The 26,485-nt window shown below is 39.9% G+C and overlaps 1 protein-coding gene across 2 annotated transcripts in view; it reads left to right on the top strand.

Moving 5' to 3' along the window:
• rai14 (retinoic acid induced 14) overlaps positions 1-24,885 on the top strand; it is a 52,571-nt gene extending 27,686 nt beyond the window's left edge. The window contains exons 5-21 of one of the 2 annotated variants that reach the window (XM_049603779.1): positions 1,377-1,441; positions 2,430-2,487; positions 3,151-3,221; positions 9,823-9,929; positions 10,187-10,371; positions 11,671-11,696; positions 12,082-12,168; positions 12,661-12,750; positions 14,373-14,510; positions 15,006-15,107; positions 17,333-18,031; positions 18,624-19,084; positions 19,328-19,496; positions 19,601-19,768; positions 21,229-21,387; positions 21,491-21,556; positions 22,991-24,885. In XM_049603779.1, coding sequence (XP_049459736.1) covers positions 1,377-1,441; positions 2,430-2,487; positions 3,151-3,221; positions 9,823-9,929; positions 10,187-10,371; positions 11,671-11,696; positions 12,082-12,168; positions 12,661-12,750; positions 14,373-14,510; positions 15,006-15,107; positions 17,333-18,031; positions 18,624-19,084; positions 19,328-19,496; positions 19,601-19,768; positions 21,229-21,387; positions 21,491-21,556; positions 22,991-23,077 — 2,738 coding nt within the window. In that variant the 3' untranslated portion in view covers positions 23,078-24,885. The remainder of the gene's footprint in view (positions 1-1,376; positions 1,442-2,429; positions 2,488-3,150; positions 3,222-9,822; positions 9,930-10,186; positions 10,372-11,670; positions 11,697-12,081; positions 12,169-12,660; positions 12,751-14,372; positions 14,511-15,005; positions 15,108-17,332; positions 18,032-18,623; positions 19,085-19,327; positions 19,497-19,600; positions 19,769-21,228; positions 21,388-21,490; positions 21,557-22,990) is intronic. The other variant, XM_049603780.1, reaches the window with a different exon arrangement.
• Positions 24,886-26,485: the final 1,600 nt, after the last annotated feature.

Below are 26,485 nucleotides of genomic sequence, written 5' to 3' on the forward strand. Positions count from 1 at the left end.
TTATTAGCTTTTTTAAACTGTTAATTATATCCCCAAATGAAAACTTTGTCAACATCTGCTTTATCTAATAAGATAAAAAAAAATCAGTCTGTTCATCCCATTGTTTTTATAGCAGCAAAATGTATCTAGAAGACTGACAATGCATTTGATTAAATTATTATAGTATGATAATATGAATCTTTATTTATAAAGCGCTTTTCAAAACATAGTTAGAAAGTGCAAACGTTTAAAGAAAAAACCACATATATTGTGGCTACGTACCGCACACAAGACAGGACTAAGAAAGAGGATCGAGAATTTAATAGAGCAACGCGTTTCGCTTACAGCTTCATCAGGCTCACCAGCTGTAAGCGAAACGCATTGCTCTATTAAATTCTCAATCCTCTTTCTTAGTCCTGTCTTGTGTGCGGTACGTAGCCACAATATATGTGGTTTTTTCTTTATACGTTTGTACTTTTGCCACAGTACCAGCACCTTGACTTCAGCTGTGCATGGGCATTTTTCTATTTTTGATAGTTACAAAGTGCTTTACATGTCAGCAATTAACAGACAGACATGGAAACAACAACAAGAACTAATAAAAACACTTAGGTATATAAAAACTGAGGAAATAAATGACAGTTTAAATGACTTTAAAACTCAAGTAAAATCGATGGAGTCTCTCTTAAATGAGATCACTGACTCGGCTGACCTGATTTCCTAGTAGGCTACCTAATGTTGAATTTGTATTTGTAATACTAATAATTTATAAAATTAAAAAAAATAAAATTTTGCATTGTTTGATGATACAGTATTGCCGCACAAAAACATTGCGATACGATGCTGAATTGATTTTTATTCCCATCCCTAGCATTTATGCATTAATGCAATCATTTGTTTCAGTAAATACTATAAATAGAAAAGTTTAATGTCCACATACTTTCTAGTGCCACTTCTAAGACCTGTCTTGTAGTTAGGGGTTGTAACGGTATGATATTTTTGCAGTTTCATGGTATCAGTTTTACAGAATTTAAATGATCGGTCAGAATGACCTTTAAAGGAATGACAATAGAAGGCTTATTGTTGGTGAAACAAACATTTAATTAGTATAAGTGAAACTTGAAACAATTTTGTTACTGACAGTATGTGTAAAAAGTCTCATCTTGGAAAGTAACTAAAATAAAGGGGAGATTAAACGGCAGATTTCTTTAATATCATAGATTAGCAAATGCACATGGTATGATAACCGCCAACTTTTATATCACAGTATACCTTGAAACCAGTATAATGCTGAAACCTTACTTGTAGTTGTCCTCTTTATTATTTCATCTCATTGTCATAAAAAGTCTTTGGCCTGATAAAGATCTTAACTAAGGACTCTCTTGATTTATGTTCAGGTTATAATCCGTTGCACCTGGCTGCCAAAAACAATCACATCGAATGCTGCAAAAAGCTCATTCAGGTAAGGTGGATAAGGTGTGATTTGTATCTCTATATTTGCTTCTTCAGATCTTACAAGTTGCTGCAATCTATCAAACCATGTATTTTAAACACAGTATGGTCCCTCAGTGATAAGATTCTTCATGGTTTTGATTTAATATGATAGCTGTGCAGTATTTTAGGGTCACTGAAACCTCTTCAAGATGTGTTGTACAAAAATAAGAGCTAGAAATATGGAGCTAAGAATGTTTAAATGGCAGAGCATCAGGCCACCCAGCAGGACTTCTCCTTGGACGCATTACTTCATGCAGCAAATAAGGAATGTGTGAAAGCAGGAGCATGAACCATATGAGGCATACACTCTAAATAGTCTCGCTATCTGTTCAGACGTCTAAAACAGTTTCACCGCCTCATTTCTTCTGTCTGCTGATTGTGTGTGTGCAGATCAGCAGATCTCAGCAGGAGGAGACACACAAAGACTTTTCTTGCTCTGATCTGCTGACCCAACTGTCCCATGACAATCTGCAGCATCTGGGCAACACACACCTGCCTGTTAACACCAATCTCAAGTCTGCTGGTACAAACAGCAGAAACATCTTTTTGCCATTTTGGTGCCAGCTCCTTAGAAAATAGACTCCATTACTATTATACTCTGATACTCGCCATGAGCATAAATGCAGCCACAATTCAATTTGAGTTTTGATAATTATCTGGACACATTTTGGGGCACGGTCAGACACATTATCTGAAAACTTTTTTAAGTCAGTCAAGGAAATATAAGAATTCACCTAATAGGCAGTAACTGGTAGTAATAGTAGTAGTAGTAGTGACATGGTGGATAAGTGGAGTAACGTAGCAAAGCGTAACAAGCATTGCAATGTACTGCATTTCAAGGACACACGAAAAGTGTATTTAACAGTAGTTAACAGTCAGACTCTCCTTTCATAATCATTCATAATCCATGTATAACATTGATTTGCAGGTCTAACATGTTTCTGTTTCCCTTCCAGAGTAAATGTCCTGTCGATGCTGTAGACAGCTCAGGAAAGGCTGCTCTGCATCACGCTGGTAAGTGTCTCGGTGTCCTGAAAGTTAATTAAACAAACGTGCTTTTATCAGAGATTAGTCTGCTTAGACAAGAACGTGGGAAAATATCTTGTGTGATTAAATTTAAGCTCGGATTTTGTTTGGATGAAATCCTATACCATATCCAGAATGAAGTGATTAAAGGTGATTTCAGCCCAGTTTGTTTCAATCAAAAGTTCCCATAATACTCTTAACAGGTTTATATTCAAACCAAATACTGAGTGATGAGAAGGTTCTCATGGAGTCCATCATTTTTTCATTGCCCTAAAAATGTTTATTCAACATCATCAGCCTCCACTGAGTATGACAAATCTCTGTTGAGCTTCTTCTCAGTTCATGTTACAATGCTGATGCTAGCTGACAATAGACTTATCATTGTTTTTATTAGAGTTTTTATTTGTTTATTTGTCAGTGTTGCACATTTAAAGTAGAGGTAATGGCTTACAAGTGTCATGTACTACAACATCACAGCCACCATGATCCTGGCTTTTTTTTTTCTTTTTTTTTTAGACAGCCCAGTCATGTTTAACTCATTTTAATTTTAATTAAGTTGGTCTTTTGGAAATCAGAAAGGGAGATATTAAATTAAATCCTCAACACCTTCGCGCTTTACTCATGATTGACTTTGTTTTATTTTATCCGCAGCTGCCAGTGGGAGCATCCAGACCGTCCAACTGCTGTGTGAACTCAAAAGTCCCATCAACCTGAAAGATGCAGTATGTACTTTCATTATTACTTCTACTCTCTGTCTTTCCCAGACTTATTTTTCCTGGCAGGATAGTGAGGGGCTCTGAAACAGGATGAAGACCACAGAAATGCTCCATTCAGTCTCATTCATAATGCTTATTCCCAGAGAGGAATGTGTTCGAGGAAGGATGATCACTGTTTGTACGCTTTGGATTTTCTTTAAGATTTACCCGTGTAGTGGTACTTTGTTTGCAACAGGATGCTCTCTGTATTTCTCTGCTGTCAAATATTTTATTTCCCGACTATAGTTTTGTCTGCGTCCCCGTAAGTGCTTTTTAAGTTTGTAATTTAACTGCAGTCATCTCTCACAGCTGTAAATCTACAATCTGAAGGATCCCCATTAACTGACATTTCCTCCCATTTGTCGTCCTCCGTTTAAAGATTGATTGTACATTGTGTGTGTGCATGTGCATGAAGGTATGAATGCGTGTGAGGTAGGGGGTCAGTGTACTGTGGGAACTCTGCTCTCAAGCCGCAGACATGTGGTCTCCATTGCAGTGACGCTCCATGCCTGTGGTTTTTACCCAACTGGGCTGTATGAGCATGATATTTTGTGTGTGTGTGAGTGTGTAAGTAATAGAAAAAGAGAGCAAGTGAGAGAAAAGAAAAAGAGAAGAGAATGTGTTGCCCATTTATTTCCCTTTTATTATCACGCCACAGCTGGCCTGTTGGAGATAAACACACACACACACACACACACACACACACACACACACACACACACACACACACACACACAGAAACACAGTGGTCTCTTAGCCTACACCAAAGACATTATATTTATTTCTAATTAAAATTTATTGCTGCCTCACACTTGTTTAAGCCTTTGACAAGTTGTATGTTGTGGCTTTGGAAACTGGTTCATGCTACCACTTTGTACCACTGGCTGTAAGGACTTTAAAGCTTAAGTATAGTTTTTCTGAAATCATGTTGCACTTGGAGCAGCCCCAACCAGCCTTTTTTTGTGACATTTACATGTGGTTTTCAAGCATGTCTTCCTTGTCAATCCAACAATTGTTAAGCATGTTTTTGTAGTTGAGAGACAGTGTTTTAGTGCTGTTTGCTGTTGACAGGAAAACAAAATGTGATGTCACTCTTGTCAAACAGTGTTCATTTTTTCCAGCCATAACTATCTGCAAATGTGTGTGTGTGAGATGTGAGCAGGTCTGTCTGCTGTTAGCGGACATAAAGACTGAAAACCACAAAGTCGTCTGGAAAATATTCCTGTTTCAGTGCTGAGCAGAACATGCCAGCTTGTTAGTCTCGGGCATCCATCATGGCTGTAACAAATACCTATACGATGCAGAATGAAACCGTGGAACATCTGCCAGGTCTCACATACGCAGACAAAAAATGTTTAGAGAAAATCAAGTGAATGTAAACTTAAATTCTGCTCAGAGACAGTGGTACTATGTAGCGTAAACGCTTCCTTATGTTCCTTATGCAGTTGGAAAGAAATATATTTCTCAGTTACTTAGAGAAACTCAGCCTTGACACAATTCAGACATGGCCTGGTTATTCTTTGGCATCCATGCATTTTGTTCAAGTGGGTTAAAGAGTCTTAGAAGACGACAAAAGAGACAATTTTGAATAAACATGATCCCATTTTCTTTACCCCAGAAGAGAGTCATGTCACTGATGATATACAGACAACAATATGCAGAGTAGAGCCCCACTGATACTTGTTTTTTGAGGCTGATGCTGGTTTTGCTATATTTTTTAAAATCCCATAACAACATATTTGCACATAGAAATTTGTTCAGTGGCACGGTGGTGCAGTAGTTAACATTGTCACCTCACAACAGGGTTCCTGGTTCGAACCCCAGGGTGGGGGAGCCCTTCAATGCAGAGTTTGCATGTTCTCCCTGTGTCAGCGTGGGTTTTCTCTGGGTACTTAAGCTTCCTCCCACAGTCTAAAGACATGCAGGTTAATTGATAACTCTAAATTGGCCGTAGGTGTGAATGTGAGTGTGAATGGTTGTCTGTCTCTATGTGTCATCCCTGTGATAGTCCTGTGACCTGTCCAGGGTGTACCCTGTCTCGCCCAATGTCAGCTGGGATAGGCTCCAGCCCCTATCGATCTATCATTCAAAATGTTACCAGTCATCTTAACTCAGCAGGGCTCAGGAGGAACGTCTTAACAAAAGTTTAACTCGGTACAGTTGCAGTGTGCTGTGGTCTGATTTGGAATCAAAGCCATGAGAGTCTTACAAGACAAAATGACAGTATGCGTGTGTGTTCTAGGCAGTATGGTAAAAGTTAAATTGGCATGAGTCAGTTCCAGGCTGGTCCAGTGGACATCCACAGGGCCGCCCCTCCCTAAACGCAGAACACGCGCTGTGCGTAGGGCCTCATCTTCCATGGGGGGCCACATTTTGCACGAGGGGACGCATTTGCGCATATGCGCAATGGATGCGCACATGCGCTACCGTGAGGCACGCGTAGAATCAGCTCGAGGAAGGAGAGAAGAGACCTGACTGCCCATGCGTCGCTGCAATGATTGACAGCACTCGACATCTGAACAATAAGAGGGGTGCGCTGGCAGGCACTTGCAGAGCTGCAGCAGGTGAAGAGTTGTCGACATGTCGTCCAAAAGAGCCTCAGGAGTGTGTGCGGGGACGGGAGGGCGGGCTCCACGGAGGGTGAGACCCGAGTCTCGGGGGTATATGCGGGGCCGGGATGCTCCCAGAGAGGGGAGAGGGAGAAATATAGCTAAATAAGATGAAAATAGAAAAGAATGTCTCTGTATTTTATTTCTGTTTTCAGTGTTTAATTAAGGTGGGAGAGGCGGAGGGCTGAGGGAGATCGGACGCCTCCAGAGAGGGGAGAGGGAGAAATATAACAAAATGAGATTAAATAGGAAAAACCTGTCTCCCTCTTGTTATTTTATTTTCAGTGTTTAATCAAGGGTGGGGGATTGAGGTGGTGGAAGTTACTTTCTTTTGATGAGTATTTGATGGCTATTTGTGACTCAGATTTGTTTATTTATTTATTTCAGTTTGAAGTTATTTTTATTTAATATTTATTGATTTATTTCAGGTTGAATTTTTTATTTTATTTGACTCATACAGCCAAACTATTGTATCTACAGTACATTTGTTATTGCCAGTAAAGGTTGTCAAGTTAAATGGCAAGTTGTTGTATGGTCATTTTGTACCTATGATACATTTGGGATGGGGGCCTCCAAATAAAATTTCGCTTAGGGCCCCAATTTGGTCAGGGGCAGCCCTGGACATCCACATACCAAAAGTAGCTTGATGAGTGATTTTATTACTTTCCTCAGAAATGAAATACAAGTTGAGTGGTTTTCAGATGGAATTTTTGGCAATGATTTCCAACCTGGGAGTGAGGACCTCGTACAGAGTGGTGAGACACAATAGGAAAGAAGAAAAAGACATTTCTCTCACACAACAATTTTTCTTTCTATTTTGCGCTTACTTTACCTCTTAGGGCTTCTTAGTGAAATGAAACAATCTGATCACTCTTTGTTTCAACAGTTCACAGCTCCTTGACATTTGCAACATGTGAAGAGGGATCACAAATAGACATTGCTGCTTTTTATAAGGTCACGTGCTAAAAAGGTTGGGTATATAGCAGCCTATTTCTCATTCAGCAGCACATGAAGTGATAGAGCGAGCACAACAACCACTTTCATTTCCCCTCTCCCGTCAGTTTTTATGAGTAAGAGGTGGTATGAAAAAAAAATGCCTTTCTAAAATAGCCTGTCACATGTTGTACTTATTAAATATACATTCACCAGGCTGTTATACATAGAAACACAAATTATGTACAGTATTTGTGTCTATATTAGTAACCACAGAGAGAAGTTACAGTTTTAAAGCCAATTTCAGCTCCTCTAATGTGTGTTTTGGAGCCAGTTTTGACAATTGTTGTTCCATTAGGAGTGTATTCCGCTTTAAACAGGGGCATGTTTGTGTGTGTGTGTTTTTGGTGATTGACAGGCCTCTGAAATGATCACACTTAGCTGTGTTGCTTGCTGCTCCACGTCAGCTCTGCCCAGTCTTTACCTTGCTGCCCAAATTTGGTATTCTGGCTTTAAACTGACAAGATGACAGCAAGTTGTGAACGGAACTCAAATAACAAGTGTAGACAAACATTTATACACCTGCGCTCTTATATTCACCCCCACAGACACTGAATCTATTACCCTGAGAAGAAAAACTATAATTCTGTCTTTTAGATTGCAGAGTAGGAGCAGTTCAGCAGAGACACAGACTGAGCAGAGCAGACACGGGGCTGTTAAAGTCTTCAGCAAAGCTCAGAGGAACCCACAACATAGTTTTGTTCTCTGTGGTGTGTGAAAGCTGGAGCCTTGTAATCTAAAACACAAAGCTATGCTGACAGGCTTTACTTGTTTCTTGACATTCTTTCTTCTAGTTGTACGTGACTTCAGATTTATTTTTCCCTTGTTTAATCATTAATACATCATTCAATCAATCAGTCATTAATGAAAGATAAATCCAAAGTTAGGCTAATTAAACTTTGTATTATAGTTATTTTACTGTTCAACAAACATTGAAATGATAATAAGTAATGCTTACTAATTATAGGTAATAATATAATTTATGTAACAGTTGCTTTACAAAGTATTTAACAAGGTATTATATCAATCAGTTGCAACTTTATAATAGCGATCCAAATGATGTTAATAGATGGCTAACAAACCAACTACTTAACCATTAAAAGTGTAATAAATATCTGGTCCAGTAATGTTAATAGATGTTTTACAAACAATTTTGTAAAGGTTTACAGATCATTTGTTGATCATTAACAAATACTAACTATACTAACTAAGCCTATTGTCATTCACAGAGTGTCAAATACTGCCTCTTTAGTCCTGTTTCCACCAAACACTTTCAGTATGGTACCTTTTGAATGAAAAGTAACACTTCAGACATGGTACCTAGACCCTAGTGTTTCCACTGCAAACAGTACCCTTAAATGTGGGTGGGGTTGTTGTCACTAACCGCTCCTTCCAGCACTCACTGTATTTCCTCATTACTGGTGACACAGATGGAAGTCTGTACCTCGTTTATCGTTTAGACCTCTACATGTGATATTGATGCCAAACGCACCCATTAGCATCTTTATGAGAGGCATCGGACCTTCTGCTAACTGAACTGTAAACTCACCTGAAGCAGTACCTGAAGCTAAGAGCAACTGATGTAGCATAAAGAGCAAGAAAGTCTGCATAGTTTGGGAGTTAGGTGTGTGTAGTCTGTGATTTTAGACAGCATGCTGGCATCATGGAAGCAAAAGAGGCGTGACACGCGTGGCATTTAGTGCAACAGCACGTGCCCCTCATGTAACATGTAACACGTGAGCAGAGCTTTATGAACAAAAACAACGGCATAACGTGGCAAGAACATTCATTTACCTTCTCTGTTATACGGCAGCTGATCTCGTCCTCTGGAGTTCCTGGACCTCGTTGTTTTTCTAATTTGCGGACATTTTTGGCCGTTGTTCGTATTTGAGTTAGCTGCAAACTGGTATCAGCTCCTTTTAAAGTCTCCCACAGGAGGTAGCAGCTAAAACATGTTGTAATCTGTGCTGCCCATGATCCTGTTCTGCAGGGCGTTCCGTTTATACAGGCATTGTATAATTCCGCATTTTACCTTTTATACAGAATGGCGAGGCAGCATAATGGCGTGAAATCCCCGCCTTGAAGAGGCAGTGTAAAAGGGGCTATAGACACGATAAAGGGTGTCCTGTCCATTCCTATGAGACACTGAGGGTTGTGACAAAGTGCCTGTATTGGATGACCAGGGAATGAAATGGGTGGAAGTGTTATAATGTGTGCAAGAATAAACTATAAATAGTTAACTAATTTAGTCAGAATCATTGTTATTGTTACTAATAATTAGTTAAGATGATAAATTATAATTTTATTGTTTGTCATCTGCAAAATAACTTAATTAAAGTTGAATTGACTAATAATGTACCATTTACTAATGATGGATATTATAAAATGTTAACATCTATTCATACAGTTTTGATATTGAGTATTGAGTTTTCTAATGTCATCTTAGTGGAGAGGATGTTTGGGCAGCGGCTCCCATCTGTACACCGCCCTCCACAAGCCCATCCAGTCAAATGTTTAGTTTAGATCGAGGTCAAAGATGGTTAAGTTTAGGTTAAATGTCATGCTTGGGGTTAGGATCTGTCAACCTGGGTGAAAAATGTGGGATTACGTTGCATATAATACTGCCTCAGTTGCCCAACTCAGGGCAACTCTACTGAGTCAGCCCATTCATTTAGAACAGCAAATATATCATTTCAGGGATTTTCCCCAAATCTACGCCTCTCCAGAAACTGGAACAGCTTTGACTTTCCTGTTTCTGTGCTGGGAAATTCATTTAGGAGACATTTCTCTCCTTTTTCACACGGATCTGAGATTTCTCTCACCACACAGACACTTACGATACTTCATGTCCAGGCCCACGTCCTAATGTCACATGTGATAAGTTATGTGTGTTGTGTTGGTTTGTGGTCCCTCCATAGGATGATTTCAGTCTTATCTAATGTTTATAATGTTTGTTTGTCCAAAAGGACGGGCTCACCCCTTTGCTGCTGTCAGCCAAACACGGTCATGCTGAGGTGTGCAGCGCTTTGCTCAACTGCGGTGCTGAAATCAACACTTCCGACAACAGTGGCAGGTACAAAAACGGTCAAGGCACACACTTGGAATTAACACAAAAGAAATTAAAGAATGAGCAGTGATGACTGAATAAAGTAGGGCTGTATTGAATGTCTTTTTTTGTGTGTTGCCTGATCTTAACTGCAACTGTACAGAAATACCAGGTTTAAAGAGAATGAATAGACATTAGACTTAGTCCCAGATAAGACACTTGTGTTTCTGGATGATGGATAGATGTTGCGTTGGTGATCATTATTTGTTCTGTTTGTGTTGCAGGACAGCCTTGATGCTGGTCAGCGAGTCCAACGCTGTTTCAGTTGTTGAAGTCTTGGTTCAGCGAGGAGCAGATCTGTCGGCTGTAGATTCACAAGGCCATGATGTCTTACACTACGCCAAGCTGTCAGGCAACACTGAGGTCAAAACTGCCCTCACTGCTGCCCTGAACAGACAACAGGTCCCAGGTAAGAGTTATGCAAAGTCACATAAAGACACTCACTGTGTTCATGGAGGCAGCAGAGGGTGAGTGTTAGTGTGTATCTTCACTATTTGGACAGTATTATTTATGATCAAAAGCCCACACACTTGTTTTATGACTTCAGGACATTGCATTGACTCATATTATTTCTCTGGAGACTTAGTCAGAGCTTCACCACCCTAAGCCTGATCTCAGAGCCTAACTCAAACATTCACCAAAAAATGTGTGAATGTGAATGTGTTAATGGTTGATCTTGTGAGGACCAGTTCTCTGCCCCCGATGAGAGTCGAGTCCCCATAATACCTCTTTTTAGATCTTTGTCCCCCCAACATGATCACCAGTAAATGCATACACATGTATCGCCACTGTGTGGTGGAGAGTTGTACTGCTCTGGTTTCAACAGAAAGTCAACACTGACATCTGGAGGAGGTCTCCTGCTGGTGTGTTTTTTTTTTTCTTCTTCTTCTTCTTCCAATTTTTGGTGTAAGCTCTTCTGGTTGTGTGATAGGGTTCCCATGGCACATGGAAAGAGCTTGTGAATTTACATGAAAAAATAAATCAAGGCCTCTTTTTTTTTTGAAACACCTGTCTTTATTATATGAGACTCAAGAAAAAAAAAACACAGGTGCTCTTGAAGAAAAGGGTCAGCACATAGGAAGAAAAAATGAACTTCAGGCATTCATGCACAGAGCAGGAACAAATGCACTTGAATTAAAGTAAAAAACCTTCATTCAAAAAACATGGCTGCTTACATTAAGACACTGACCAGTTATCAACCCTAAGGTCTTCATCAGGGCGCAAGAGGGTGGACCAGAGTCAAGCAATAAATGAATGCAGGTGGGTCCTGCATTCAAATATTAATCAGGATTAGTGACACCCCCTTGGAGTGACTCCTGTCCACTCTCTTGCACCCTTATGAAGACCTTAGGGTCGAAACCAGTTGGTGCTTTAATCTAAGCAGGCATATTTTTTTAATAAAGGCTTTTAACTTAATTCAAGTGCCTTGAAGTGATTCAAGCCTTTCTCTCTCTTTTTGATTGTTGTCTGTGAGCTTCTGAGTCTCAGTTTGTAATAGTAATCAAAGTTTGGTGTGTTTGGGCCTTGAATTTGAGGGCTTTGGGCCTGGAAAGTCCTTGAATTTGATGTTTAAGTAGGTGTGGAAACCCTGCTATGAATGTGATGTCACCTGTAGTAGAAAGCGTAAAACCTCTAAAGAGAAAGCTGTAATCATCATTTCATTTTGTGTCCATTTTTTTTTTGATGTTCTTTCCATGTCCTTTGACAGATGCAAAGTCTCCTAGAAGTCCCCAGGTAACACACCAGCCTTGTTTTTCATACATTTCTTTGGAGGTCTTCACAAACAGTCAATCAAAGTTACTATAACACTTGAACTTATACCAGCAAATTAACCATTGATAGTAAGTTTAAATTTGTTTTTAGGACTTCAGTGATTCATAGTGAGAAAAGAAAATTAAGCCAAAACTTTTTACTGTGTATCTACAACTCATGGATTGTAGTTTAGTATCAGCTTTTCTTATGTGTCAAAAATCTTTTGGTTTCTGTTTTTGGAAAACAAAATTGAAGTCCTAGTGTAGCGCTCATTGATTGACCCTCCTCTTACTAACCAGCACTGAATCCCTCCTTTCTTTTTCTCTCTTTCCATTGCCTTTCTTCTGTCTCCTTGCTGGCTCCTCAGCATGATCAAGTAGCTAAACTAAGTGATGAACGGATCACAACTCCCAAAAAACGAAAAGCACCTCCACCTCCTATTAGCCCACTGCAGGTAAATGCATGTCTCTCTTTGTATCTGTCTGCTTGTACCAGTATGCCACCCTTTATATTAATGCATGTCTGCAGTGTATTCATACAATGAGAAGTCAGACCTGTATGTGTCTGTTCTGCTGACACTTTATCTGTTATATTATTGTTCTGTCAGTCTGCCTTTTATTATTTTGTGGCCCGCCGAGTATAACAAAGTATTTTACTCATTTAGTATGTTCATTTAATGTATGTACTAATCTGCCTTTTGTTTTCCAGAGTTTGGGATTTAAAAAATGTTCTTCAAACATCTAGGGCACTTGTTATACTGTATGGGACACTAACATTTTGAATCTTCATTTCTGGGGGGTTTTGTATCAACAGATTATAAACACACTGCACTCATATATTTTAAAAGATGCTTCAGAACAAATGCTTAATTTTCTCAAACCAAATCATTACAAGGGTTTAAGAGGGAAAGAAATTGAAAAAAATAATCAACTTCATCCTTCTTCAGAGCTCTGGACCCTCCTCTCCTTCAGTCCTCACCTCCGCTGGGACCCCTGTATCCAACAAAAGTGATACTCCCAAAAGATTCAACTACAAGGTAATAAAGTAACAACAGTCAACATGTGAAGGGTAATGTAGAGCAAGCAGGTCAGTATTGTGATATGAACCCTGACAGGGTGATGCAGGACTTTGCATCAGGGTCTCGAATCATTCCAAAGGAGTTCATTATGTAATAATGACCCACTCATTGTACAATATCCCGCTTATTAGCTACATGGCTAGTTGCCAAGGAAATCAAGGAATGGAGGATTTGACACAAAATATTGATTTAAAAATGATTTTATTGCTAAGTGTCTATGATCAGAACTGCTATCATTGCATTGTTTTTCATTCACAGCAATGGGTGTGTTCTTCAGACAGAATGCTGTAATTGACCAGTCAGAATAGAGCTTTTAAGAAAGCAGTGTAATATAACATGTAATAACATGAGTTAGAAGCATAGGAGATTTGCAAAACAGTCTTTATTACAGCTTGTTAACAACTTGTCATCTCTTACTTATAACTTATTTATTGATGCAGCGATGCCAAGGTTTATAAAATTATTAGAAGGGAAGTAAGAAGTTTGACAAATATAGTTTTTTTTCATTACATAATTATTAAAATTAAATAAATATTCAGTAAGCTCCAAACTTGCAGCAAATATCTTTGACTGCATATCAGTGATAATACAATAGGAACAAGGAGACTCACAGATCCATAGAAAAACAGTATATTAAGATACAATAATCCTTTATTCGTCCCACAGCTTGAAAATTTGCAAGATTACAACAGCAAAGAGTGTGCAAACAGGAAACATAAGTAGAAAAAATAAAATACAAAGCAATATAAATACATAAAGTAAGTAAACTGTACAAAAACAAAGCAGTGTAAGCAAACTGTATAAAAACACAGACCGATATAATAAGGAAGCATCAAAAAGAAGCAGAGTATAATAAAGAGACACTGATTTCCAGTATTGACTGATGGAAGTATAGATATTGCACCTGAATCATTTAATGTAAGCAGTAAAAAATAAAAGCTAAATATAACAATAAATAGACAGAGTGGCAGAATTTACATTACTCTACCTATCAAGAGTAGATAGTTCAGTTGTTATATACAGATATTGCACGAGTGATGACATTATGTAAAAACTTTAACTTACATATGAAATGATACACATGAGAAATGAAAAGGTGTAAATACACAATTAAGTATAAATTATATTTATAAGTAGGTTACATCTTAATTTACAGTTAGACATGAAAATCAGACAACAAAAATTTTTAAGAAAACAGATATAAAAAGTACACTACATTGTGAGGTTAACTGCTCCTTAAAAATAATAAATATAAGTATTTGTAAAATAAAAACAGGTGGAAAGCAGCATAAACATCACTGATAGAAACAGCACTGGACATTTTCCTGTATTATTTAAGTGTTAACTTAGTCTTCAGGTGTGAGATGGTGGTTGAAAACATGCGACATGCCTAATTTCCACTCCAGAGGGAGACATTTTGTACATGATTAACTTAATATTCATGATATAGTAGCATCTTGTGTGCTGATGATGTGCTAAATTCTTGCCTCCAACGTTTCATTCCCTTTCCCCTCTCACCTTTACTCTTTGTCCCCGCCCACTCCCTTTTCCCACCACTCCTCCTTTTTCTCATTTTGAAGGAGGATGAGGTTAGAGGAACGGCGCTGAGAGAGGAGGTTGAGAAGCTCCATGAGGAGAGAAACATGTTGCTGGAGACAATCGAAGACCTGAAGCAGTCGGTGGAGCAGACGGTGACTGGTCCTGAACTAGATACAAAGGTGACTAATGACTGTATTTATGTTACAGATGAGCACATTTATAAACAGATGTGGTGACTAACTGTATCAGTGAGCGACGTCAGAGCTTTAGTTTATAGAGTAGAGCACAACACATGCATTGAATATACTTAATGTGTAAAATTATTGTAAATAAATCACCAAGTAAAATGTCTTTGTATTTGGATGAAGAGAATTTAAAAGGTTTTTGGCTGGATATAGAGATATTTTTACTTTTCTTAATTTAGTTTTTTCTATGTATCGTCAAAGTCTTTCTGGTTGTTAAAATTTGTAAACAATACGCCTTTGTCAATGTAATTCTACACTCTGACAACAGCTGCATACTGCTGAACCTTTTCACCTTGGGCATTCTTGGAGGAAGTCTAACCTAAGCTTTAGACGTGTCACAACTCGTTTTGTTTTTCAGGAGGTAGCAAGTGATCTTAAACATTACTTTTCTGTCTGTGTGCTTCTGCCTGCGAATGTATGTGTTGACAGGTCGAGCAGACTTTTACAGCATCTGCAGCTCTTGTTTCTGTTCTGCAAGCCAAGATTAATGCTCTTACTTTGGAGAATCAGCAACTTGCAAGCAAACTCAAGGTATGTAAGCCATTCATTCACGCTCATGAGTTAACCATAAACCAATGAATGAATGCACTCAAGGTGAGGGCAGCATACTATATACATAAGCTAAGCAAATGCTGCACAAATGCTTAATGTGACTAACAGAGAACCTAAACTATAACAAAAATTCATTTAAGACTTTCTGATGTTCTGTTTCTATGTTCATGTAACAAGGCAATGTACAAATAATGTAGTTACTATATATCAGAATTGCAAAAAAATACATAAAAGTACCATTATAAGGAAAATATAATATAAAATACAAGGTAGGTACTAGGCTTGGGCTGTACGCTTCATTCAGACATGACAAACAAAATAAAAACTGTCTTGGTTAGTCACTGTATGTTAGATGTGAAAATATACTGGCTCCAAGTGCTGCTTTTCCCTGCTGGCTTTTTACTAGTCATGTAACTAGGGATGTCAGTGGTTATCTGTGAAGAATATTTGAGTGGGAACGAATGCCAGACTACAGGTTACTTTGCTACTCTTTAGTTTACTACAGTGCACACTATCCGGGTCTGGTCCAAGCTAGCTAGCAGTGCTGCTCATTCTGCACTTACCTCTAGTAATGCTGTCCCAACCAAACAGAGTTGTGAAAACATTGTGCCCACCCTCCAGTCTCCCCCAGGTCCCCCCTTGTAAGTAAACGGGTCAATTTTGAGCCACAAACTCCCTTTAACATTGTTAACCACCAGTTTCTCTGTCAGCACTGCTAGTGGTGCTAACATAGCTAACAATGCTAAAGGGTTGTTTACTCACTGGGGCTACCTGGGAGGGGACCAGAGGGTGGCCACCATGTTTCCGCAGCAATGCCATCCAGCATTATCATGAGTAAGCAGCACCGCTAGCTCCCACCCAACCCGGTGGTGCGCAGTGTAGAGCAGGCAAGGTCAGCGGGCACTGTGTTTCCGCATGTTAACGCAGCTAGTTGCCTGTCTGTCAGTCTGTCTGTCAGCAGAGCAAACAGAAAATAAAATATCACCATGTCAAATGGATAGCTCTTTGAAAAGCATTGCTAAAGCTCACTAAATCAGTGGAACACTAACATAAGGCCTTGTTTTCAATGTCGTTTTTGTGTTTTTTCTTTAAAATGAACCAGTAAGTTACCAATTAATGGGTGTTGCACTTTAAAAGCAAAATGAACTGAAACTGACCTCCCTGTAACGTTATCTACACCACTTGCAGTAGCTGTCTTCCTCAGCTCAGCTGCCTGTTCCATCACTAAAGACTGACCTCTGGTGGCACGGGCTGTGCACTGCATCACCTCAGCATCTCTGTATCAGTTTAATAGAAAGAGAAGCATCTATACTTTTGACAGCAGTGAAAATCATACCATTGACATTTCTTTATACCCCGATATACCAAAATACCGCTCAAGCCTAATAGGTACAAATTAACTTTGTCTTAATTAAAGCAGTACTCACATGCCCACATGTACATTTAAAGACTTATTGGTCACTGTAATCATCTCTCATGTCCATACTGGCTTTGAAGAGATCCCCTTCTAATGCGATTCAAGTGTAAGTGATGGGGGGGAACAAATCCAGTCCTTGTACTTGTTGTTTTCTTGATTAATCGCTTATTAAATGTCAGAACATAGTGAAGAAAAAGTTAAAATTTCGATAACTTGTTTTCTATTCAACTGACAAGAAACATACATTTCTGCTTGACGGAACAATAGTTGCCAACTGATTTTCTGTCACTTAGTTGATTGTCACAGCTCTACAAGTGTCTGTAATGAAAAAGTAAAAAACAATCACATAAAAAATGATAGCCATGAAGGTGTAATCCATGATCCAATATTTAAGCAAATTAAACCTAACCCATCATAAAAATAGCAGAAATTTAATAATAATAAAATTTATTTCTGTAGTGTTTTTCTGAACCAGAGTTACAAAGTGCTTCACAATACAATAGCCTGCAATTTAAGACAAAGAAATAAAGGAGCATAATTCACAGAAAAGCAATTAGTTGAAACTATCAAACTAGTTGATTTACAGAAAATTGGTTGGCAACTATTTTAAAAATCAATTAATCACTTGAGTAATTTCTGTAAGTGAAAATGATAAACGGAATGTGAGAATTTGCTGCTTTTCTTGTTCCTCTATGTAATGAGACACTTTAAACACAAAAGTTTAACCCGTACAAGTGGTCGGTGCTTTGTTAGTGAGATTTCTATTTTTGAATCCCTCACCTTGCAGAAACATCCGTCCGTCCAAGGAAGTGAGGACACCAGTCGTCCAAACAGCATGGCCTCCAACTCCTCCTTCCACTCCACCCAGGATGAGTTTGAGTCACTGCCACAAGTGGAAAAGGAAGATGGTCCAGGTGGTGTTTCTGTCAGACGAGAGGAAGAAGAGAGTGAAGGAGGAAGCAAAGATGAGATCAGACTGTTGAGACAAGCGCTAGAGAGCGTTCAGGTGAAACTGCTAGAAACCAGGAAGGAAAACCGCTCACTTCAGGCCCAGCTGAAACCTGAACTAGGCAGAGAAAGGGAGGAGGATGGAAGCGTGAGGGAGAAAGGAAGAGAGGAAGAGTTGATGGAGAGTCTTGCAGAGCTTCAGGCGAAGCTGACAGACACTCAGGAGAGATACCACCAAGCTGTGGAGGAGGTAGAGGATCTGAGGGTGCGGATTGGAAAGGGAGAAGGTGAGCTGACAGAAAAACAGGAGGTCCAGAGACTTACATCATCTGCACTTGAAAACGAAGTAAAACAGTTGAGGGCCCTGCTCGCCCAATCTGGATCTGAGCAAGAGAACGCAGCTCAACGCATCAGACAACTGGAGGAGGCACTGAGGAGGGTGGAGGAGGAAAGACGGAGTGTCAAGGAGAAAGAACAGAGGACTGCACAGATTGAGGAGCTGTACAAGGAGGCACAAGAGGAGATTAGGATGCTCCAGGTGAGTATGGGCCTCTTTTTTCTCTCTCTTGGACTGAAATGGGACTTCACTGATTTTACACACCAAAGTCTGAACAACTGCAAATTAAGGCTGGGCCAAAAATTATTTTGTGATATTTTTAGGCTCTATCACGATACACTTTATAGATCTAGACACTACCAAGATACTACATTACTAAATAAAGTACTGTTACAATAAAGTTTAATAAAGTACTGTAATAAAGTTAAAATATATCCTGTTACACTATAGTTTAATAAAGTATTGTTATAATGAAATAAATCAAAGTGGAACCACTGGTGCTCTTATTCTGAAGCACCGAGCTTGCCTTGGGCCGAAAGGTGCTGATGTTTTGCTGTGAGCTTCAAGCTTCCACTCTACAGTTGGGTTGCACTGCAGGTAATTTAGGCACCGTGTTTTGACAAGGAAGAAGTATGTGTGGAATAAAAACGACATATCTCTGTTTCTGCTGCATTGCCTTTGATACCTATTTTTTCTATTCATTATTATTTTGTCTTACTGTACTTCACTTACTTCTTGAGTTAAATTAAGTATTACATTTTGTCTCAATAATTTGTCCCTTCCTGTTGTTTAGGAGGCTCTGAGAGGCACAGTGCCAGTAGAAGCTGCAGCCAAAGACTTTGAGGAGATGAAGGCTGAGCTAAACGAGGTAATTGCGGGGCTGCAGCGCCGCTTGCTGGAACTCTCACACTCCTACAGTGAAACCAAGAGTCAGCTAAGTGCTGCACAGAAGCAGCTGGCTGAGAGCAGTGCAACCTCATCTCCCTCCTCAGAGCAGCAGCAGCTAAACAGTAAGCTGGAGGAGCTGCAGACATCGCTAGCTGAGACAGAGAAGAAGCTCGCAGCTGCTCAAGAGGAGATTTCACTCCTGAAGCAGGAGGCAGAAGCTCAGGCACAGAGCTCCGTGTCCCTCGCTGACCACACTCAGGTGATGTCATCTCTGGGAAATGCCATCAAAGAGTTGGAGAGCCAAACAGAGGCCCTGAAAGAGCAGCTACACCAGAAAGTCTTGCAGGTGGAGGCTCTTCAGAGCAGGTGAGGAGGAAAACTGTGATGTCACTTGCAGTTTATTGATGCATCTTAGACTATAACTAGAGGCCTTTATGCTAGTTTGTACTCGTACTCCACTACGTTAACGAGGAAAATACTGCACATAACTTGTTTACATTCCAGTGTGTGGAGGCTAAAAGGCTAGATTAATATGAAAACAATTTCTCCTACTGAAGCGAAGGGTTTATCAAGGTTACCATGGGATTCTTGTGTCTATTCCACCAAAAGGCTGACAGCAGAGAAAGATGTTACCTCAGATGATTCAGTCTCCCGTGTGGAACTCGAGACAGCGCGAGAGCAGCTGGAGGGTGAGGTAAACCACCTGACGCAGCTCCTCCAGGAGGCCCTCAGGAAGCAGGACGAGATGGCTCTGGAAGCTGCTGATGCATGGCAGAAGGTGAGAGGGAGGAGGAGCCCCAGAAGAGGATAAAAACCAACCTTTAAATGTTGACTGTTAGTCTTTCCATACAGTGCATTTCTTAAAACTTACCTGTCTTCTAGGCACGGGATAATCGAGCAGAGCGGGAGGCCCTGCAGGAGCTGGTGATGTCCAGGGAGAAGGAGAACCAAACTCTCACCACAAGGCTGGCTGAGGCCCAGGATGCTGTGTCTCAGCTGAAACAGCTGGTGGAGAACCACACTGCCTCAGAGAGAGAGAAGAACAAGAGGGTCAGTAATCATCTGGTTGACACTTCAGAACCACATCACACTACACAACATTTTTGTCCTGCAGTCACTGTGTCAGATTACGTGATGGGGGAGTCATAAAATTGTGCTGTGACTTGGCCGACAGACAGGACACACTACACGATAGTCCACACCAATCATCCCAACATGTGTGATGTCATCAGGTTATTCTTATCCTATTTTTATTATTACTATTATTTCAGTCACTGTGTCTGTTCATGTGCCAGCCGAAACGTTATTGTAGTAACGTAAAAAGCACCACCAGATGGCAGGAGCTACATTTGAACTTAAATTAAAACCCCGTTCTAACTTCGGTTGAGAGAATCCCTTCATTTTATAAAACAGGCTTTTATTGTGAAACATTTGTAATAACTTGTTGTGGAGGATTCAGTGACTTGCATGTTTGCATGTGGTACTTCAAATGTAGCTCCTGCCATCTGGTGGTGCTTTTTATGTTACTACAATAACATTTGGGCTTGTGAACATCCACAATTAGGGCTGGGCGGTATTTGCAGTGACGGTAACTTACCGCAGTAAACTTGAGCCATGGTACTGTTTTTGTGGTTACTGTCATACCGCAGTACTCCGCTACAGCAGCAGAACGGGGCCCGGCCTGTCTCACGGATCTCCCTCACTACATGATGGAGGTGGCCTGGCCGACCACACCAAAGCTGGGCCCGGGAGCCGCCGTCCCTCCCTGTTCCCTCTAATGTTTATACATACTATATAATGTTTAATACACAATAATAGATGGAATAGCAACCCTTTTACTTCTGACGATAAATAGTTTCCATCCTAGACTTGTATGGCTTTTTAAATTGTTTTAATTAAGGTGTGTAAAAAAAAAAAAAAAAAGAGAGAGAGAAGACGATAACATGATATCATACCGTCACCGCATCCCCCCAAAATAATACCGTGATATTGATTTTAGGCCATACGGCCCAGCCCTATCCACAATCTCCTAATGTGACATAGTGACTGTCAGAACAGACAAAAATGTCGTGTAGTCTGAACCAGGCATTAAGTTTATTTACTTTATTAATCCCCCTGAGGGGAAATTCAATGTTTTCACTCTTGCTTGTCAATTACACACAGGTCCGAAAGACACACACATGCACAAACAGGACCTATACATGCACAAATTGGAGAGATGACAGAGTGAGGGGGCTGCCCTTGGTGAGGGTGAGAGGTGAACTGGCACCTCTCTAGACACCAATTCATGCTCCATATTTTGGTCCGGACGGGGACTCGAACAGGCGACCCTCCGGTTCCCAACCCAAGTCCCTATGGACTGAGCCACTGCTGCTCCCAATTAGAAATTGGTTGTGATGTATTTTTAGACACTGGTCAAATTAACCTTGAGACAGTCCAATCAGGGCTCTGTTATCAAGCTGTAAATGAATTGTTTCATTACCTGCATGTTTTATGTTTTCCCCCTTCAGATAGATGACCTGTCCCGGGAGGTTGGGAAGCTGAGGGACGCCTTAAACAGCCTATCACAGCTCTCCTACAGCTCTGGCTCTCCCTCCAAGAGACAGCAGCAAAGCCAGCAGCTGGAGACATTGCAGCAACAAATCAAACAACTACAGTACCAGCTAGCTGTAAGATTGGATCAATATATATTTTTATTTTTATAGATAGAACACTCAATAATTCCCATTTGAAGGTGAAAAAATTTGCATTTACCTCATGTTTTCTGTGCAGGAGTCAAAGAAGCAGCACCATGAGATCGTGTCAGTCTACAGGATGCACCTCCTTTATGCTGTCCAGGTAAATCCATCCACGTGATTGCCTAAAGAGTGAAAGTTAAAGGTTAAGTTTTGAAACCTGGACCCTATTTTAACATGTTTTAGTGTCTAAGGAACAACAGTTTTTGAAAATGGTCCAATATTGAACAAGACACGGTGTCTGCAGGTCCTTAAAAGTCTTTATTTAATGGCTTATTGTTGTAACATTGAATTTAAGACATTTAGTCTTAAAGGAGCTATATGTAAGAAATCTAAAGCAAATAGTCATAAAATCCTCCCAATATGTCACAGAGACTAAGGAATAATGTTCATATAACATACTGATCTCACCGACAACAATAGTACAGCCAGAATATTTGCATCTAAAAAAAAAAAAAAAAAGTTACGGTCCGCAAATCATGTTTGTGTTTTGGCCTGTTGCGCCACCCACCGCCGTCTACCAGTCACACAGTCAGTAGAGTCTCAGCATCAGTTACAGTTACGACTGAGCTACAGCAGCACGGCAAGCTGCATTAGCAGTGTCCCGGTACATAGCATTAGCAGTCTCCTCAGCTGTATCCCGGCAGCAGCGTTAGCAGCAGAGAAGCCGGACTTGCTCGAACGGTCTGCTGAAAAACCGAAGATCAAGGACACGGCGACACAGCCCTGCCACGGCAGCCGCCCGTGGGCAAACAAATCAGTCTCCAGCGTGCTGCTGTCCAGCAACCTCGAATCTGTAGGGGAGGGGGGGCGGCAGTATTTTGAATTTGAGTGCAGTAACTGTTTTGGCCACATTCTTACATACAGCGCCTTTAAATTTGAATTTGTGAAGTCTTTACTACTACATTACAAATCATTCAAAAACTATAATACTGTCAATTTACTTCATACTTGCACTCATCTGTTGTCTAAATATAGATTGATGTAACTCACTCTAATAACCATATTCCTACATAACACTCACCTCTGTACAAGACCACATATATACTACTTGCCTGCAATACTTAAAGTAAAACATGATTTGTCCAAAAATCTGTCCTAAATTTGGTGAAAAGGTGTCTTGAACGGGTCTTAAAAAGCATTAAATTTAACTGTCTGATACCTGTAAAAACCTTGCAAGAGCACTGCAGAGGCCTGTAAGTTTTTCACTTCAAATTTTAAAGGAGTGGTTGTGGTATCTAACCATGCAGACAGTATTGGGTTCAATTTTTGTCCTCCATCCCAATACAATGCAATGTGAGTGGCAATGTATTTGAGGAGCTCACAAGACAGAAAATGTCTTTTTAAAATATTCTACAGCATATGGGATAATCCCTTTGGTAGAAATTAGTTCCGGTGGAAGGGGTTTACAGTGAGATCTTTTAATGTTCACTACAAACAATTACATCCACCTTCATTTTACTGGTGTGGCAGCAGAAGACATCTTAAAGCCTGGACAAACCAACTGAAAAGTGTTTTATTTTTTGTGTGCCCTCAGGGTCAGATGGACGAGGATGTTCAGAAAGCCTTAAAGCAGATCCTGATGATGTGCAAGGTGCCAAGCCAAGCCAAGGAGGCCTGCTAAGACACGCTGGGCCTGGTTTCCCAAAAGCATGTTGTGAATGAAACTGAAGTGAACAGCTGCTGTCACTACACGTTCTGTCGTCACAGTTCACACGTTGCTTGTGCTGATTACAAGTAAGGCCAACTTATGGTGCCTCTGGATGAACCTTAAGTATTTGTTGATGAGGAGTAGGTTTACAATCATATGTTCATTGCCTTTGCTAATGTCAGGACCAAGTAAGATCCAAAGGTCATCAATGTTACGATGGAAGATGTTTTTGGGAAACCTCAGCCAGCTGACCGTTCACATGAATAAATGAACCAAGTGGTTCCAGCCAAACTTATAATCTCAGTATGTGCATGTTAACACTACACTGTCAATGTGCAGTAACCTTAAATCACATGCAGTTGGACAAGCGTGAAACATACATGTATGTGCGCACTAATCGGTCCACTGAAAACAGTGCGTTTGATGTGGTTTGTTTCTGTTACAATGTGCGCTTAGAGAAATAAAAGACTTGCTGCTGTTGGTAGTATCTATTTTATGATACAACAGTGTTAGTATTATTTTACTTGTTGTCTAAAGGTTTCATAGTGGTCGACATTTTCTCGATGCAATCTAAATTATTTGTGCCCTCTCAACAATGCATGCTCAACGGCAGCCCAAATATTGCATAGAAATGTTTTTCTGGCCGCACTTCTATGAAGAAAATGCATGATACTGTTTGTACTGCTATTTTCCTATCAGCACAAAAATTTATAAAAATGTATTTTACAGAATTGTATTACCATGCCATGTTTTCTAAGATACTGTACTTTAATGAAGAGGTTTGATAGCTGTATTTTTGATGGTCTTGTTTTGTGTTACGTGTGAATGAAATTCCTTTTCCCCTGATTATAACAACACACTAATTGGTCTAGTGACACCTGAATTAGCTTCCTGTTATTCTGTATTAAAAAAATATCAGCTGTAACAAATGCCCAGCAGTATGGGCTCAATATTCTTGTCTTTGACTCAGTGGATAGTAAGTTAGGAGGGAAGATTTTTACATTTCTCTCCTCTTGTCTAATCTTACATTTTGGTCTTTTGTTTAGAAATTCCTTACTTGAAAAGCATGCAAAATGTGTTGGCTGAAAGCAAATCTGGTTGAGTGTGCTGTCACACGTCTGTCTGCAGTACTTTTACCTGAGAATTACCATCAAATATCACAGTTGTTGTAGATGCCAATTTCAGCAGGCTTCCTTATTAATTTATTTACATTTACCAGGAATGTTTTTTTCTGTCTCTCTAGTTGTGATCCTCCCATCTCTCTTTCAGTGTTTCTTTGTAGGTACGGATTTACACTGTACAGAATACATTTTAAATGCATTTCTCTGTCCTCTAGAGGCATCTGAACTGTTGTCACATCACACTCCTTTGCCTTAGTACTGTACTCAGAGCCATACGCACTTAGATAATCACCCTTCTGTACAAAGTCTGAGATTATTGACAACACACACCCAACACTAACGCTGATAAACTTGACTGACTGAAGCTACCACCCTCGTCTCTCACTCAGGAACTTTTGTACTGAACATGATTCACACCTGACTGAGCTTTGTTAGACCCCGAGTAGAGCTTTGGCTTTATATCATAGGTTGTAGAACATCATCAATGTCTCTCCCTTTCTCTCTAGGCCTTGACTGAAATGTTTTGTAACAAGAAAGGGAAAAGACAGAAACAGCTCTTCTGTTGGTTGTTTCCTCTCAAACAGTTTTGTAGTGACATGAAAAAAATGCTCGTTTGCCAACTGCTTTTTGCCCACATTAATAAATTTTCAAGATACTGTACCAGCGTGTACCAGTTTTATTTTTCCTCTTATCAAAATATGAAAATGGCCTCATTATTGTAAGAAACATAACATTAATTAATTTGAAACTGTAATGGGACGGTTCACCCAAAATCAAAAAATGTTTTTTTCCATTTCCCTGTAGTGCTGTTTATCAGTCTAGATTGTTTTGGTGTGAGTTACAGAGTGTTGGAGATATCGGCTGTAGAGATGGCTGTCTCCTCTTGAATATAATGGAATTAGATGGCACTCAGCTTGCGGTGCTCAATGCGCCCTAAAAAATACATTTGAAAAACTCAACAGCAATGTCTGTTTCCAAAAATCATGACCCGATTACTCAAGATAATCCACAGACCTTGTTGTGAGCAGTTTCACCCACCAACTGTATCAGCGTGTAGAAGGAAGTATGCATCTACTGCTAGCCGAGGAGTATGCCATTAATGTTTACTAGTGCTGTCCCGAATACCAGTTTTGGGACATCGAAGCTTTGTTGAGAAACATTTGCAATTAATCAATGGACATAAGTTACCATGGCAATGATCAAAGCTTCAAAGCATTCAGGTCAGCCTTAATGTTAACATCTTGTGCTGTCAGTAGCATGAGCCTCTATCCATGAACTATACCCGCCAACTTTATCACCATGCAGAAGGAAGCATGCATCTACTCATGGATGAGTCTTGTGCTCGTGATAGCACAAGAGGTAAACATTAATGGCGTCCACCTCAGCAGAGTTGTAATCTCAGCGAGTTCAGTGGTGATAGGTGAGCTAGTGGTAGATGCACATTACCTTTTATGTGGTGATGTGGTAGTTTGGAAGACAAAATAGCTCCTACATAAAACTGCTCATGACAAGGTCAGTGTTTGATTTCTGGAAAGAGACATTACTTTTTTTGGTGCTTTGAGCACAAAAAGCCAAGTGCAATCTAGTTCCATTATACTGGAGAGAAGGCAGACATGTACAGCTGACATCTCCAGCACTCAGCAACTCACACCAAAACAATCTAGATTAATAAACAGCACTACAGGTAAGAGGGAAAATATGTAATTTTGATTTTGGACTTAACGGTCCCTTTTACAGCATTTAGCATAAAATAGGAAGTGACTAAATGAATTAAGTTTTTGTTATTGTGTCATAAATACAACTACAGTCCACTGAGGGACACCTTAAACAGCCAATCACAGCTCTCCTACAGCTCTGGTTCTGCCTCCAAGAGACAGCAGCAAAACCACAATGCCACACAAACATTTTCAAACAACATTGCTCTTCTTTGAGACAAAGTTCAGCTACAGCCAACTCAAACCCATCAAAACATGGCAACTGGTCCACAACATACCATAGTGCAAACACTTTAAATCGCCACAGTATGTCCAACACAAAAGAAAATGGGACAAACCTCTCCTAGATCACACAGCTCACATGATCTATTTTCCTCCTGAATATTTTTATAATCTGCCAATCTCAATGGTCACAGGAACAACACCAGGATCTAAACTGCGCAACAAGATACAACAAATGATTCAGGGCTTTACATCACATGGAGATTTTCAGCAAAGGTTTTATAGTGCAGAATAGCTACCACTCCACCTGGCTCAGTCTTGGC

Source organism: Epinephelus fuscoguttatus, linkage group LG18 (genome assembly GCF_011397635.1).
Source record: "Epinephelus fuscoguttatus linkage group LG18, E.fuscoguttatus.final_Chr_v1".
NCBI lineage: Eukaryota > Metazoa > Chordata > Actinopteri > Perciformes > Serranidae > Epinephelus > Epinephelus fuscoguttatus.